This window comes from Zosterops lateralis, assembly GCF_965231275.1.
Source record: "Zosterops lateralis genome assembly, chromosome: 8".
Classification (NCBI taxonomy): domain Eukaryota; kingdom Metazoa; phylum Chordata; class Aves; order Passeriformes; family Zosteropidae; genus Zosterops; species Zosterops lateralis.
Window position 1 is genome coordinate 8,863,744 of NC_139768.1, and position 18,388 is coordinate 8,882,131.

General features: G+C 37.4%; 1 protein-coding gene across 1 annotated transcript in view; it reads right to left on the bottom strand.

Moving 5' to 3' along the window:
• Nucleotides 1–246: 246 nt before the first annotated feature.
• The window catches only part of TM9SF3 (transmembrane 9 superfamily member 3), a 46,401-nt gene continuing 28,259 nt past the window's right edge, over nt 247–18,388 (bottom strand). The window contains exons 10-15 of the mRNA XM_083866111.1: nt 10,006–10,145; nt 8,394–8,462; nt 8,159–8,305; nt 7,919–8,002; nt 7,732–7,808; nt 247–3,258 (exon numbers count right to left, since the gene is read on the bottom strand). Coding sequence (XP_083722237.1) covers nt 3,191–3,258; nt 7,732–7,808; nt 7,919–8,002; nt 8,159–8,305; nt 8,394–8,462; nt 10,006–10,145 — 585 coding nt within the window. The 3' untranslated portion in view covers nt 247–3,190. The remainder of the gene's footprint in view (nt 3,259–7,731; nt 7,809–7,918; nt 8,003–8,158; nt 8,306–8,393; nt 8,463–10,005; nt 10,146–18,388) is intronic.

Sequence of the window (18,388 nt, forward strand, 5' to 3'; positions counted from 1 at the left end):
TTAATTACAATAGGCACTTCCTATGTTGCACTCTGCCTCAAGTGAAAATATTTACAATTCTATTTACCTAAAACATTTGGTAAAGACTGGCTACTGCTTATGCAACTATTTACCCAAATCCCTGGCCCCTGTTACAAGCAGTGGGAAGAAAAGCATGGAGCAGCCAACTGAAGAGTTATCAAAAAGCCTGAATTCAAGAACCAGAAACTCTTAAGAAACAACCATGATAAGAGGAGTATTGTCTATAAGATCTTTATTTCTTCCATAAAAGAGGAAGGACTACATCATCTAAGCAGAGAGCTTCCAATTTCTATTAAGCAAGATGGTTCAAGCTATACCCACATTTTTGGGGAGGAGGGCAAGGAGGGGGAAGGGGAGCAAACAGCCTTGCCCCAAACAGCAACCATAGACAAGCTGTTGAAAACTGGTTACATTTTGCACTCCTTCAGAAACCAAAAGGGGGAAAACAAAGCAAACTCCCAACTTACGTGCTAGGGTGGCTGTATAAAAATGTCAATTATTTAAACACAGTACTTCCCCGGAGGAACTTGCTTGCAGAAACAAAAGCAATGCCTGTGCATTTTAAGTATCTTTCCAATGTCACTTTAGAAGATACACAGTCCTGTCTGGATATGCAAAAGCCAGTAATGCCAGAGGACAGAAAAAGCAAGTAGGCAGCCCACTATCCTGTGGCATTAAAAAGCGATTAAATGAAATTCACAAACGGTTTAGTGAAGTTTCTGATAGACTAATCACATAGCAGTGCTCTAAACAGAGAAGCAGACCCATTATCAAAACATTCCCTTTAAAAAAACTTTTATCTTGGCAGAGTACTTAATGTATTTATTGTGTGGAGATAATGCCTTCTTACTTCAGATTTAGAAGGACATGGATGAAAAGAGGGTTTCCCAGAGCTGTATGCACTAGCAAGTACTAGCACAAAATCCATTCTTTGCTTTAAGTCTCCATGTCTTGGAACAAAGATAACTAACTATTGACCCATTTTATAAGCTCATCTTAAAAAAATTGGCCTGTACTTCAAAACGAAAACAAAACAAAACAAACCCTAAAAAAACCAACCAAACAAACAAAAAGAAAACAAAACAAATTTCTAAAAAAAAAATAAAAAATTCTGTTTAGCAGTGGAATGCTCACTGACAGACACCAATGATTCACTTGAAGCAAAACTTAAATTATTTTCTGACAGATTGGTTAAAATTTGCCAGGGAAATCAGAGCTGAAAGCTCTAATACTTTTCCGAAGCCATATGCATCAAGATGCACTGCTTCCCACTATTAACCTACCTGTACAATTCACCCAAGCTAAACATGGATCTTTCTCATCCTTGTGGCTACTGCATTATCAGTACTTTTAATATAGAAACAGCACAGTGCTAATCAATACAAATATTTGGCTCATTTTTTAAATTCAGGAAGTTTCCTTCTCCATGGCAGGTGCTCTATTTCAGACAGCCAGAGATGAAAATATCCCTACATGGCAGATGTCTTAAAAAAAAACATGAAAAAAATCAAGCCCAGTGGCTCTCAAATCTGTCACAAACACATTCAGGATATTGCTAACTAAATACAGTGCATAATTAACAGTCATCTTAGAAAGACTTAACCTTTATTTGCTCATTTATTTCAGTCCACACTTACCCCCACTTTTCCCAGTACACTGGCTGGATCACAAAACACTTCTCCACAGCCAAGAAGAATCTTTTTGGGTTGGTCATTCACTTGGGAGTTGTACTGTACAATACAGTTGTAAGCAAATTCTGAATTCAAAGCAGAGGGGTTTGATAGATGAAAACCACACTAATATTGTATACAGAAACTGGTGCTCAGCAGTATTGCCTTTTCAAACATTCTCAACTGCAAACTCATCTATTTTCACAATCAAAACATTTTTGTCTGAAAAGTTTATTTTAGTTTTCTGAACACTCTAAAGCAACTGTGCTTTTGATGTTACACAAGTGTTCAGATAGGATTAACAAAAAGTAAAATGTTCTAAATTACAAATTTAATTCCTGTAAGAGCTTGAGAAATAGAACAGAAAAGCATGACATACACACATTGTGAAGAAACCCCAACTTTTCATGCAATGGCAGGCAAGATGTAAAAAGCCACCCAAATTCACACATTTTTACACCGAATCATCAGAAAAAGGACTCTGTAGTAAATCTGTACATCCAAATACATTTGGGATCTACACCTAAGTTACATTATTTAATGTTATATACACTTATTACCCCTTGTATGATGTCTAAAGGAAAATCTTCATTCAACCCAAACCCAAAAAAAAATATGCAAGACTAACTTGGAAAAAAGGAGAATCACTTTAGACATTCAGTTAAAATGTTGGTTTTGTTTTAATCTAGACCTCAGAGTGTTTATTAAAAAACAAACAATCCTCTTCATTTAACATTTTGCTTTCTAACTGTACAGTAAATTGCATTGCAGAGAACACATCCCGTCTTCTTACTGTATTTTCTTTGGATGGATTTAAAATGTAGCTGGATATTACTTTAAAGATAAATAAAGGGAAGTTGGTCCAACTAGAACAATAGCTGATATATTACATGCATATGGGAGTTTTATATATGTTTAAATTATTTTTTAAACAAATGAGTGTAGGGTAGTTGATATTGCAAATAAACCAAAAAGCACCTGGAGTTGAAAATAGAAAACATACCTCCTATCCTGGCAATGGCAGTAAAAATCAGAAGAGTAATCTTTCTGGAACAGCATTTTTACATAATTTAGAAATGTTGAGTACCAGGAAGACTACTAATCAAGTAGTTTTAGCAGCCAAGTTTCCCTCTTTTTATTGAATGGAACAAATGCTTTAAACAAACTGTTTGTCCTCTTCACTGAAGAGAGCTAGTCTATTCATCTTTAATGAGCTAGGTTTTTTGTTTTTTGATGTTGGTTTTTTTTGGGGGGAAAGATTAGCCACGTACTGTAGTAATGCCTACTGCATATAATCCAAGCATTTGCTGTGAACAGTTGGAGAAAGCAGTCAGTAAGAACCTAGGATCAATGAAATAGATGTTACTTTAAGCCATCCACAAAATGGAGACCCATAGAGTGCCCAGTGTTAAAACCCAAATCTCTTCTCGCGCTTTTTGCTGTGCAAGTTCATCCCCAGGAAAACAGGAGCTGATCCATAGTTCAATTTTCTTATTTCCTTAGTCAATTTTCACATTAGTGTAGATTTTACGAACAAAGGCACTTGTTCCCATGTAACCAATAGCTCCTGCAAAATAAACCAAAAACATTGAAGATGTTAGAGAGAGCTGATCATCAAAACAAGCCAACTGTATAAACTACACACACTTAAACAGAGAAAGTCACATAAAGCATGTACTCTGCACACAGAAACTTCCCTACCTGCAATACTTGTTCTCAAATTCTAATTATCCATGTTCCCCCCGAATGGCTGACAGAACTTCCCCTGCCTAGAAATCTGAACCCATTAAGCCATCTTACCAAGAGGCCATGCTCACTTGGCCTTGATAAATATAGCAGCCCCCCTACTGCTGCCAATAACCAAGTCCATTTTTTCTGAGCAGAGGGTAAAAAACATACAATCACCCACTCTGCAGGGAAGGTGGATGGGAGGGCGGGTTTTTATTATAAGTTACATGCCTTCTGGATGAGTGTTTTATTGGCAGATGGCTTCTTCCCTCCCACAAAGCACAAATAATAATAGATCCCCATCCCAGGAGTCTTACACTCCAAGGAGGTCTGTACAAAGACATTAACAAGTAGCAGTTAGTAGTTAAAGAAATTGCAACCTGTGGTTTTCAAATTAGTAAGAGTCATGAGGAAAATATGCATTGTCACAGCAGTAATAAAAGAACAGGTCACTGAGTTTTTGATAGGGGCAACAGCCTATGCTAAACCCAAAATCCTGCAGTATTAAGGACATCCAGAAAAATTAAAGAAATGCACTGGACTAAGGCCTCTTTTCAGAAAGATTCAGCAGCCCACCTGGTCAAACCCAGAACCTCGGGTTTGTCAGGCTCAGTAAAAATAATGTGGTCTTAAAACATCAGCAGGGAATGTCTTCATCTCTCCCAAGCAAAATGAGAGTAAGTCAATTTGGTTAATCGTCACGTTTGAAGTGAAGTTGAAAATCAGGCAAGAATTAAAGACAACTGCTGTCTGACTGCCAACACAGTCATACAATATGGGATGGATAGAGAAGTTGGGGTCTGTAAATCACCACAGAGAATTCCTAACATTAAATGCTTGGATGCTTGGTAAAGAATTAAGAGAAAAGATATTTTTTCTTCCTTCAAGCAATGAAGAAAAGCCCAGAACAAAGCATTGCAGTGAACTAGGATGCACCAGAACTGCAGAAGACATGTTAAATATAGAAATCTAATCCATGCTAAAATTTTTATGCCAAACTTTTCAATAAAAATATAAAGTGGTTGTTTTGCCTTTACATATTAAGGCTGCACAAAGCTGCAGCTGGCCTTGCTGACTATGGAATTATTCACATCCTGAAGAGTTCTTTAAATCCTGGAGATTGATGGGATAATTTATGAAGTCAGCCATTAAGCTATCACGAAGTTTTGATTTTTAGACCCTCAAAAGCCCAACATTCGTACCCAATCAAGAAATCTGCACAAGGCAAAATCTAACTAAATAATAATAAATCATTCCAATGTTTTTGGAGCAGTGAGGAGCTTGTGGATTCAGCTTCTGTACAGCGCAGCATTCCAAGTTGTATAAATATCATGGCAACCATTCCACTGGCCAGCAAACAAGGGATTGCATTACTAACTTGGGCAAAGTAGAGTTCAATTTAAACAAGTACAGCACACAAGATCAGGTGGCTGCTTGCAAGCAAGCTGAGGATGCAGCAGAAGGAAGGCCTGGCCATCCAAGGAGAGACCAGTGCAGCACTCAGACAGACCCATGGGTAGGCTGTGAAGAGGTGATGCGACCTTGGACCCATACAGAAGCACATGCAGATTTTTCTGCAGCTTGTCAAGAAATTAATCTTCTGTCTTATGAAGTAAATGAACAAAATAATGGCACAGAACTCCTGCTTTAAGACTCACCAAGCTTTTCCTGTTAAAGCAAACACTGGCAACAGATCCAATGCCCATTTCCATTGCTAAACTGAGATACATTCCAGAACTTGTTCTTTAAGAGTTCTTCTAGTGATGTGATGCCAGGTATCACAAAGATTTGAGAGAACAAAGCATTAACTGTGTTTCACTTGGGATCTAGAGAATGCGTGAGGTGGAAGTGAGGGGGAGGAGTAGAGAGTAGCAGCCACTTGGGACCACAAGCTCCCATCCCATAAACAAATCATAACCTATTCTGAATCAGAGAGGCGCCTTGTCCATGAAGGCCTCTAATGGCCAATACCCAAGGCAGGGGTTAAGCCTCAAGGCTACTTCACAGGCATTGAATAAAACATGGGGCAGGGAGGCAGAAACCCTGGGCAATGAGTACTAAAGAATGTCCTCCTGATTCAAATGCAGGGCAGCTGGCTCATTTGAATTTAAAAAAAAACATAGTAAAGGGAAATATTTTATTTATTTATTAAACACCTTACCAGATGATATTTATAACCTGGTTACGACCTACATAGGTTTAGCAAGCATATTTCAGCAGAACAATAAGCTTTTAAATAAAGAGGAAAATCCAAGTACTGAGGAAGAACAACCACAAAGCAAAAAGAAATTAATTCCCATCTATTACTTCAAACCAATTACTACAGTTGTGACTTTGTAAGCACCAGGTTTTTTTTAAAGCTCCTTAAGTATACTTACAGTACTTATCTGAATGCTGAAGTGTGGTATTGCAAGAGGCCCTTCTACATTATGTAGCTACTAAGCCTTCCACTAAGTTGAGAAATGAGTCTTAACCTTTTCTGCCACTAAGAGGGAAACATGAGGAGCTCAAAAGGTTTGGAAATTCTCACGGGCTCCCTACTGTCTGGTCCCAGAACTGAGATGCTCTGCAGAGAGCAACAAACTTTGTGGATCAAAGCATCCCAACTGTAAGTGGGACTGAGTTCACTAAGCATTGTCAAGGGCATTAAACCCAGAGCTGGATGATCCATGCCTACAGAGAGTTTCCCTGTGGCTGCTTTGGGCCCTAACTAGTTCATCTCACATCCAACTGTGATACCCAACACGCCCACCCGTGTGAGCCTCCAAAGAACAGCTCCACACACTTTTCACAGACCTACAGTCAGTAGCACACACACTGCACAATTCTTTAACACAAATGTCTTTGTTAGACCTCAATGGCTGCAAGTTCCCTACACAAATGCTTTTTGACAGGGGATTTTTTTTCTCCACTCCACATGCTGAAAATGGCACTTCTCACTAAAAAGGAATCTCACAGCTTCTCTTCCAACACATTTTAAAAGAAAAAAAGGAAATCTCAATAGAGCTGTGGAAATAAAGTTTAGTGTGCTGAAGTATTTTCTGGTTTTGAGAAATTAGGATTTTACTCTAATATTCCATCAAATAGTGTCCTACCATGAGAAGAAAGCACTTGACAATCTTCCTTTTCTGTCTTTTAAAAACCACATTTTAATTACAGAAACTGGTGGACAAGCTTGGCTTCTGCATCACAGACATTTTAATCAATACTGGGCTGAGCACTTTAGAAAGAAAACATTAGAGCTGAAAAGTATAAGCCTATTAAAGAAAAAAAAAATGGCTGTAAGACTACCAAAACAGCAGGGAAGTCTTGTAATGTGCCAAGAACCTGATGAAGCAAAATTACATTGTATGAGAGAAAAGGGGAACAGGTACTCAGCTGTTAAGTGATTAATTCCCTCCCCTTTTTATAAAGCACTGTGATATTACCCGCCCTCTCAAGATATCAAGAAAGGTATACTTTAGAGAAGTAAGTTCTGGTAAGACATCTTGTGTCTCAAATATAAGAAACTCTAACCCACTAGCTATAGAACTATTCATTCACTACTAAGAAGTATTAAATTAAGATCACTCACAAAAGAAAACAACATTGTAGAGAAGTGCAAAAGAATCAAGAAGCCCTTTCTGAAGGTCATAAAGGAAATGATGAAGTTAACATGTGAACAAGTGTTTGGCTTTATTGGAAGACCTCCATGTCATGCATTATGTTTTTCCCTACACATCTGTCAAAATAGTATCTTAAAAAGCAACGAAATCCAGCTGCACACAGGAGCACCCTGCACTCTCCTCAACTGTGAATATTGCAATACTTATTTCTCAAATGTTATCCTCAAGCTCTCAGTCCTCTGTTTTGCTCACCCTCATACATCCAGACCACAAGATGCACATGGTACTGTCATCAGTACTGTGCTATCATTGATGCCTCAATGGGTGCACCTAGCTCCTTGTCTTGGGTGACAGTAAAAAATCCAAAGCTAGATGCTAGCATGGTCTCAATTTTATTTGGATTTTATTTTGCAGAATTTCTTGCCAAATACTGAGTCTTTCAAGCTTGCACAGAAAGTGAAATTCCCACAGTACATAAATGATCTTCCTATCAGAAGACACAATCCACAGGAATCTCCTATATAAGGTAGGAACCAAGTATAAGCAGAAAACTCTTTTGATTCTTCTTAAAAAATCAAAATTTTGAGCAGATCTTGCAGACATACACATTCCAAAACCAAGAACTAAAGTCAGAAATATGAGTCTGAAAAAAATTGTTAGAAAATTTGGAATTTGTTAGAAAATTTGTTAGAAAATCTGGAACTTACCACACATTATTCCCAAAGCTGTGCTAAATACTGCCATATAACCAAAGTAAAATGATGTCTGAAACAAGCCATACATCCTGAAAAAGAAAGGTAGAAATTTATGCTAGGTGTTTTCCCTGCTTTTTATCAATAAAACTTATTTGGCAATACAGTAATCTGGTATTCAAGCAAGAACGCTGTCACTTACTTTGTCTTGAAAAAGTAGTAGTAAAAGGAGTACATGTAAACATAAATCGCAGTTGATGCCGCAGAAAGAAAGCTCGTCCATTGCCTAAAAGTAAACACAATGTCCATCACACAACTAGCCAAAAGGCTCCCAAAAAGGTGCACAATGCACTTGGAAAAGACCCATCTAGACTGAAGAAACACTACTTTTCTACAAGAGTCTCACAATCTGGGGTTACTATGAAAATAGTGCAACACTTACCACCTGTAATCCTCTGCGTTTAGCAGGAAATACGTACAAACGATGGTCACACAAACTGTCACAATGCAGAGGATAACCAGAACCAGCATCATAAAGCCATAAACATAGTAGATCTTGTAAGCCCAGAATGAAGTAAAAATGAAATACCTGAAGAGAGTAAACAAAATATGCAGATATTGTAATTTGACTTAAGTTGTCATTTTTAATCAAACTAGGAAACAGCTGATGTACTCACATTTCAATAAAAATTGATCCAAAAGGGAGGATTCCACCTAGGCAAACAATAACAGCTGGTTCCATGAACCTGAAAGATATTAGGATTAGTTTAGAGACAACTGAAATTTTTCATTTGTAAACATATTAAGACCAGATAATATAGCACAGAACATCGTTTAAAAGGCATGCTACCAAGAACATTTCTGTCTCATACCAGCAGATTAGAAAGACTCCATCAAAAATGTCACATGTATGGATAAAACAAGAAGTTACTCTTGGGGAAAGCTGAAACAAAACAGGAGGCTCATGCCTATCAGCTACAGGCATCAGATTAGCCTTCTAAACAACCTTAAGGCCACAGAAAGAATCTTTCTTGACAAAACGGGCCTAAGCAATCAAACCCCCTGACAACCACTAGCCCTGAATGACGGCAGTGAAAACATAGTGCTGTTCATGGCTACAAATACAGCAAAAAGTGCAAGGAAAATTTCACAGGATAATGGCTATATAAATAAGAACCAGTGTTCATTTTTAATGCTATACCGAGTCACGAACATATAGCTAAATATGAATGCCCAGCTACCTGTAGAAGAGATTGTCACTAAAAGGTGACTTCTCTGTAATATTTGCAATGATGCTGAATCCAGCTAGTAGCCAGTGATTTAATTTGCAGCCTCTTTTACTATTTATAGGGAGACTTGTCTAAGTTTATGGTGTGTTACTTAATCATCATCAAGAGAAGTATCTTTAACTGTCACACTGATCCAGAAAAATCCATCAGATTCCCAAGATACAGGTCACAATATAAATTAAATTCTAACATCTGAGCTGCACAGCACACCGCTAACAAGAGACTAAGTGTACTGTACTTCTTGGACATTACAGGCTTACATGTTTCAGTGCCCCTTTCACTTTGTCTGTTCCATTCCTCTGAACAGGGAAAGCAAGAAAAGTCTATTAAAAAAATCCTCTGAGGATATTTTAATTTCCGTAGCTTGCTGCTTTCACCTCAGAATTAAATTAATAGGAAAAAGTGATTGCATTCATAATTTTCCAAAAACCCAAATACACTTTTTGACACTAGGCACCCCTTTACATTCACTTCAAAAATTATAAAGGCTTCTTCACAGTTCAAACCATATACCTCTAATATTTTAGGCTCTGTGCCATCAACAAAGTACAGAATTGGGAACAGCATTGCAAGCTTCTCCCCACCATAACCCAGCAAATACATCTCAGCTTGTGCAAGGAGACCATTAATCAGAACAGTTCTGCCTTCAAGGCACACTCAATCCTAAACCTGTAAAAGGCATTAACTGAAGAGGAGAGGTTTTAGTGTCAATATATCTATAAGAACTGAGTTGGCACCACCCTTTTTACACAGGGACTAAAGAGCATTTCAGGCAAAATGTGAATCAGTGATCCAGGAGTGTAAAATCTGCTACAACTATTAACCATGGTGTTTTAATTCAAAAGAAAAATCACATTAAGAAAATGTCAGTTGAGTGGTTCTTCTAGGCACAACTCAATTTAAATTAAAAGGAGTTATTCCATTAAAGCTGAACACCAGAAAAGCCATTTTAAATGTATTGAAGTGAATATTTCTAGTTAACATTTATGCTCATCTTTACCATTTCTTCTCTGGTATAGGACGAGGCACTGCATTGACACGACAAGGAAAATTAGGCTGTCCTGACAGATTTCGGCCAAGAATAGTCCCAACAAGGTTCAGTGGAAGGATGACAAAGAAACAAATACAGCACACTGCCACCTGCAAGCAAAAAATTACAGCTGCAATTAAAAAAACACATCTAACACAACAATAGAAGATAATCAACTAGTATTAGTCCTTAGTAGTTATTGCTGTAGAATTATAATACTTACAAAGCATTAGTCAACATGTATTTTATAAAATAGAAGCATTTTTTCCCTGAGAAACTTTCTAACAAACATTATTAAGTATATTTTCATCCATCAGTTGAGAGAATAGAACCATTACAGATTGCTTTATTATTTCCCCCTAATCATTATACTCAATACATTCCAGAAGAAATAAAATGAAATCTTCATAGTACTTCATAACAGAAAGTGTTGTCAGCATCTCACAGTTCTGCAGAGAGTACTATCTCTGGGAATTAACATCCAGCAGTTAGGTGGCTGCACACAAAATTACAACTGTTGGGTGCAAAATTTTTAATCCAATAAAAAAAGAAAAAACCCAAAAGCCAACCAACAAACCCAAAATGAATCACAAAACCAGGTAAGAATGGTTTTGATTTTGATTTAATTTTGGGTTCAATTTTTTCCACTATGCATCAACCAGGCAATTAAGAACACAGACTGACAAAGAAACCAGTGACTACTGGTATACAAAAATACATAATTCAGAAGCACAACGACCCTACTTACATATAGAAATCAAGTTTATGCACAATACAGGAAAAGTCAAGCCAATGCTCCAGCTCTTTCCAATGGAACAACCTTTCTAAAAAATCACCATGGATCTTTTTATGCCACTATATTTATGTAGCTCCATTTTTTCTATTCCTTACGGGCACCATCATTTATCTCTCAAAACAGGAAAATTTCAAGTGTTGAGCAAGACATTCTCTACTCATAACTCTTCAACATAAAAAAAAATAGCATTAGACAATTTGGTAACTTTTTGATATTGATAACTAAAGACAGAAGAGTTGCCCATATGCAATCACCACAGTACTGAATACTGACCCTGTGACCTTTTCTATGCAAACGTATGAAAATATTGCCTTTTAATGGCTTTGTTGCCTGAGGCTCTGTGTACACCCTGGTGCCTCCTGAGCAAAGGAGCTACATTTGTCTTCACTTCAGCACAATATGAAGTCCATGGCAGCAGATAATGCAAAACAGCAGAGAGCAAAACACTGACTTGCTTAAGAAGCAATTACTCTGAGGATAAGTAAAAGCTGCTCATGTATGTTGTATCTAAGAAATCTACAGCAAGCAGCTGAAAAGAAAGAATGACATTAGTTGAATACAATCTTAGCATTAGGTGAATCACACAAATTTAAGGCAACATTTGACTAAAGTCAGTGGGTTATTCTATTATTGGCTAGCTTAGGTCAGATGTGAAGGGAAAACATTGCCTGGGGTTGGATGGAGCAAGCCTTCATGCTTCACAGGAGGGGTACACCAAACTGGTGGTGGGTCAACCTGCAGAAGCGCTTTCCAGACTGCTCTGTATATCTTTGAGGAGAGGTTATTAAAGAATTACTTCATGAGCCACTAAAGTATGAAGTGTCATTGGTAAATAAGGAGTCATTAAGTTGTGCTTATACTTGAAGTACAAATAATATAATAAGAATGAAGCAGTTTTTAAACAGTATCTCCCATTTATCTTCTTCCACTACTCAAAAAACACAGGTATGCAAGAATAATGTTTTAGGTAGGATACTGAGGTTGCCTAAGAATAAATTTCAGAAGAAGCATAAAACTCACTCAATGGATACAGGTTCTGCCCTTGAAAACTGCTCAGTCCAAATAAATGAGCAGATGAAAAATTTCAGAGAAAAACGTCAAAAAGTATCAGAAACATCAAAGAACATCATCTTGAGTGCTACATTTATTAAAATCCTCACCACGAAGTCCCAGTTTGTTTGAGGTGCAGTGAGTAGAAGAGATGATCAAGAATTAAAGCTTGGATAGGATCCAAAATATTTCTGAGCTGAACATACTGAAACCACTCCATTTTCAAGTGTGTGCTCTGCTTCCTGCAGCAAGGCCCTCTGGATGTGTCAGGTGGTCCACTGAGCTCTGTGGTGTTGTTCTGGCATGTGAGTTCCACATCTGGCAGAACGCTCAGACCCAGGCAGCATGAAAGGGCATCCATGCTACTCATGCAGCCACAACTGTCTTTGACAGTGCTGGTTTTACTATGACTGTAGCTTAATTTCTTGATCTTAAAAATTTCACATCACTGGAGACAGTGGTGGAAAGAGAATCCACTGTTTTACTGCATAAAGAAACTGCCCAGGAACAATCTTGGGCTCTAAGCTCACCTGGAACAACACTTAGCATCTTGTATTTGTCCACCTTGCAAAATTTGTCTGTTTTACAGAATCCACACAGAAAGATTACAATCTTGGACAACAAGCCAAGCAAAGAACATCCAGGCCTAATTACTGATTAGCTGGCAAACTCCTGGATGAAACAAGGCTGTCAGTAGCATTTCAGTCTAGTGACACCCTCTGCACAGCTGAATGGCTTCCAGTCAGGTGGGAAAGGAAAGGGCTCAACTTGATCCAGCAGGGCTTTGGCTGTTGTGTTATCCAGGAAACTGACTCAGCAGTAGCTTTGAAATCTAAAATGTTCATCTGCATAAAACAAGCTGAGACAGACCAAGGTTCCTTGGACAATGACTTCAGTAAGTACAGTCAAGCTACCTCCAGTACACCTATAATTGGCATCCATCAGAAAACCTGAGTACTTGTGGTTCCATTATAAGATCAAAGTATGATAATAATTCGGCTGAAAAATTAACTGATTCCAAACAGGACAGCCAGCATCTTCAGTGATACCTAGCAGCAGCATTAGGTAAGGTCAACATTTTGTTAAACAGTGAAATGCCACCTGTCCTAATGCTATGCAGTATTCTGAGGACACCTGAAACTGAAGTACATTTTTTTCTTTTTATCCTGGAGCCACTTCAGGAGTCTAAAAATTACCTGAGCTAATTCCGGACTACAAAGGAGACACAACTGAGCAAACAAGGATGAACCATAGCACAGACTTAGGAATGACTCCTACTCCCACCTGGCTCTGACAAGCCGTCCAAAATGAAGAAGATGTGCATTCTCAGTTCTTTCTACTGAGATAAGACCACCCTAGTGACAGCAATCTTCTGGTCTTAGATGACCAACAAAACCAGTACCGGTTGTACACACCATGTTGAACTCAGCAGCACCTTCTTTCTTGCTTTCAATTCATTGTCTGACTCACAGGTAGTCTACCTGCTCAGATTGATGACTGGTAGAACAACTTTCTTCACTCTTGGCAATAACAAGCATTCTCTGGGTGTGAAAGATGACTGGAGACAGCTGGTGTTCTTCAGGCACGTTCCTCTCAATTACAGGTCTGAGGTAAAATCAGTGCCCTCCTCTCAAACTAACCAGCTAGTGCCTGCAGATGGCAAGGACAGTGTTTGCAGGCTGGGTAATATCCAAACCTACAGAGTCTAAATCCAACTGAAGCAAACACAGGGTACTGGGGTAACAAGTGTCTTGAACATGAAGTTACAGGATTTCTGCCTAAAAGGTTTCCAAGAGTAAGAATACAATGGGAAAAGCAGTTCAGGCACTTAATGGCCTCCACCATCACAACTGGAAAGAAGAAATGAAGACAAGATCAACACACACATCTGCTCTACTCTCCTGCCAAAGTCACTGACAACACACTAAAAAAACTGATCCCACTAAGTAGTTGTGTGACAGGCAGAGATAAGAAAGTTCTGTCTTTATAAGTGTTTTAAGATTTATTACTGTAACATCAGCCATGAGAAATTCAGAGAACCATTTCAACTGCTACTTCACAGAACACAAATTACATGAAGAGGCAAATACATTACATCTTCAAACCTGTTTTTTCATCAAGCAAACAGAGGTTCTCTATAGTCCATGTTACCCAAAACAAACTACGTGAGTTTTTGTACCAAGCCAGTACATTAAAAAATATTTATTTTATTTTGACTGTTGCCATTTTCTTGTACAAAGTATCTTAATTTATATACTAGCAGCTGATTTAGCTTGCAGCTTTTAGTTGCCATAAAAGAAATTGTCAACCTCACCAAGCCTGCATTCTTTCTAAATCCTTTCTGGGTTTTTTTTGATGGGGAAAGAATATTCTACTGTCCTGGACTGAATGTGCAGAATTCAGTTTTCCATATTTGAAAGGAAACATTGTCAAGAGGGATGTAATTTATTTCCTAGTGCCATGTGTTTCATATTTTCTGACAACTGTAGATTAAACTTCTTTCAAAGGTGATAATTAAAATTTTTATGGGCATATCTAATATTAAACAGCTACTGGCAGGCTATGGTGCCATGTCTGTTTAATGCACAGGGAGGAAAAGCAATAAAAATTAACTGTCAAAGCAGCAGCTTGATCTTCTCTGTCAGCTACCAAAATGCACTCTTAGTCATGAGACTCCCTCCCATAGAGAGGTTACTAAATTTGTATAACGCAACAGTTTTCTGCACATTGTCCAAACAATTACAAGAAAAGAATAGAATAGAAGGCTTCAAAATAAAGTGTTATTAGTTTTATTATAACTAAGTTGTCAAGCTAGAGTGTTGCTTTGGGAAATAATTTGAACTGTTGAAAATGTAGGCAGAAGAATTAAGTTGTGTCTATTTTTAGCAAAACGAAGGGGTTTGACCAAGGGTTGCACAGTCACTTTCAAGCAATTTGAGGAAGCACCCTGCTGAATGTATGTAACAGAGTTTTTTTTCCTATTTTTAGCCAGGTGTATTTCTTTATCAGGCTCAAGGCATGAAAATCGTTGGCACTACCAGATCCTCTTTTTTTAGTGGCAGTCAATGCTCACATCAACTCAAAGCTGTCAGGGAAAGCTGCAGCTTGGATTAAGCTGTCTGTTGGAGGAAACACTTTTTTCTTTTCAAAACAAGGTGCAAAATATGCAAACAATAGGGTCTCAGTCCCAAGAGAAATACTGTGTGCTTAACCTTATTTAATTAAATCATTAAAAATGCACACTGGAAACCTTAACCACAAAGGAACCTACTGTTCAAACAAAACAAAAATGATAAATTTTAAAACCGTTAATAGAGGCTGCATAGATTTTGCAGTCAGAATATTACATTAGTCATAGTAGCCTTAATGGAAATCTATAAATTATGCATCACTCACAGAACAACGTAAGCAGTCACAACTTATGAAATACCAGAATTAAAATGGTCCCTTCAAATTCAATCATGCTGTACTCTGTAGAAATTCTGCATTAGTCAGTATTTCTGCACAGAACTAGTACCATAGTCCTCAATCATACTGTACAGAAGTCACTTCATATACCATAATTTAAAATTCTTCTTAAGTCTTCCATGCTCCACTTTTTACATATAATTCAAATACAAAAAAATCATAAAGATGACTGTTAAATACACCAGAAAGCATAATAAACATAAACAGCAAGTAAGTCAAGATGTATAACAACTTCAGAACTCAATGTTCACCAGTAAGAGGACATAATAAACAAATTACACTAAAAAATCAAATTTGGACTCTAAAGACATGAATAATTGAACAGTACCCATTGCATTTCTATAAAGGTGAAGGGATGAGTGAAAAAGCAGAGATTTTCTATGTCCTTTATATGCTCCGGGAGTTAAAAGCTTTAATGCATTAAGTTTTAAAAAGATCTCACATTTGAATAAAATCTGTCACATTCTTGATATCAATCTGTAGGGAAGGGGAGCTGAAAGCCACCTCAAGGAAGAGATGAAGCCTTTGTTCATGCTCATGGTTTATTTCACTGCAGAAAGTTTGTCATTCCATAGGTAAGACAGCTTGCAAGTATATCTAAAAGGGCTAAGGGCAGAGTCCCAAGAGTGAAGACTTATTTTAGAAACAAGCTTTCCATCTTCCCAGGCCCTGTCACGTCTTCAAGGAGACCCCAGACACCAGGAATGAGTTATACAAGGTGAATTAAGTTTTAAAGTTCAAAACAGACTACAATGAGATGCCTGAAGGTCCTGAAGAGCCCAATCAATTTGAGGACCTCAAGACAAAGTGTAGAAAAGCAGATACCAGGTAGGTGAAAGATGCAGCAACTAGGTGTTAGTTTGGATGTCCTGGATTTCATTGTATCAGCTTCCTTTGCCTAAATTCCTAATAAAATCCCTCTGGAGGGAAGAATTAAGTCACAGAGACCACTTAGATACTTCACTGGGAAGTGGCAATGCAAAACTGGCAAAGTACAGGATGACATATTTAAGAATAGTCTCTTAGCAACCTTTTAGCTAAGGAACATTTTTCAGCAACTCCATTTCTGCTTTTTCAAGATTTACAGCGGTCAAGATGAGGGGGCAATACTTGCCAGCAATTTAAATCATGTAGGGTGGTTTCAACACATGTCAGGGTAAAGGAAGTTATTTGTGTTCTAATACATTTAGGTGGCAGAAGTTTTATTTCCCCAAGGAAGCAGCAAATTTGCATTAGACAGTTCTGGAAGCTTCTTTACATTGAAAACAGAGGTGGAAAGACACAAAGGGATCTCATCCATAAAGCCAGAGGGCTTCCTGGGGACTTCAACCTGAAGCATAACATGGTAATTGCAAACAATTTCCATTTCCTTCTACAAACTAGCTTGTTGATTTGAAGTCATTAGAGCGTTGCTTATTCTGATGAAGTTTCCGATTCATAACCTGCTTGCCTGCTAACTCCACTTAAGTTTTATTGCCACAGTCACAATGATTCAAACACTTTCATAAAACATTGCAAACATTAAAATCACTGTGTATACAGAGTCCTAACATCCTGATGAAAGTGAACCCTGAAGATTTATATATTCATTTGCTTTTCCATGCATGTGCCCATGGCCTTAAAATACAAATCAGCTGAACAAATTCACAAGACAAACTTCAGCGCACGTGGAATCGCCTTCCCTCAGCATTCCTGGCTTCCAAATGAGAATATGAGTGACAAATGGGACACCATAACTGCTTGCTTAGCAGTAAAACAGAGTCTCTCTGCACATATCAAAGATCAATGCTGTAAACTTTTATGGCAGTATTGTATATGACTGCTAGTTTAGGAAAGAAAAAACAACACAATATTGCTTTGGGACACTGACCAACTAACATAAACATACTCCAAGATAGAATTTTAATTTAACTTCTCAAAGAAGAAAACCAGCAAAAATAAGTGAGGGGTTTATAAACAAGTTTAGCTTTATATTACATTTAGTGGTTTTATAAAAATGAATTCAGTGTAAAAAGCTGGTATATTTAGGCATGCTTTGAAAATACTGTTAATAAGGTGACTAGAACCAGCGACATACACCGTGACTCCTCCATCAGTAAAAAATTATTGGAAGTGTTTGCCTGAAACTGAGAATTGTCTCTCTTCTTGTTTCCATTCATAATCTCTATCACATTCACTCATTAACAATGTGGTCTTTAGATGTATTTTCAGTCACATATTGAATTCCCATCACAAACCTAAACAATACAATATATAAGACAGAAACTTCTGATGCTAAGCTTCATTTTGTGGTAGATTTAAACTAGGAAGAAATCCAAGGCTATCTGAAGGTGTCTGAATTACTTGAACAACCTAACATATCACAAAAACTAATATGCAAAGAAGAAATCTATAAAAAATCTTACCAAGATTTGCTACAGATATTACTGAAAAGAAAACAATATTCCTGTATTAAGATATTCTTTTAAGTTAACAGTGCTACTGCACAAAATGAGAAGAAGTAATTTTATGGTGCATATTTAAAAAAAAAAATCTGCTTTAAAACACTAATCCTTACAAGCTCAACAGAAATTCTGCCCAAGTGGCAAGTGATTATTTCCTACATTTTATTCACAGGATTATTTGCGGTTGCTTGAAAGGGGCCAACACAAACAAAATCTTGACAAAGGAAATAGAGAAAGTCATCATGAGTAAATGAAAAAGTACTACAATGAGCATAGTTTTTTAAGTGATAGGGTAAATGTACGGACACAAGACCATAACTGGACAGTAAATAACACTAAACAAAGTGAAAAGAGTGAGTCATTTTTGTAAAGATAGATCTGCTCAGAATGTCTTATCTCATGTTGTTGCCAGATCATTTATTTTTATTTTTTTGCTTGACTGCAATGACTTAGAAGTATCTTTCACTTGGAATCCCTCTGTATTTCATTTTATATTATAAACAGTTTGCACTGGCCATCCAGAAGGAAATTCAATTGGCTAGTTTTCCACATTGTTAAAACACTAAGCTGAATACAAGGCAGAAGTGTCACTTTA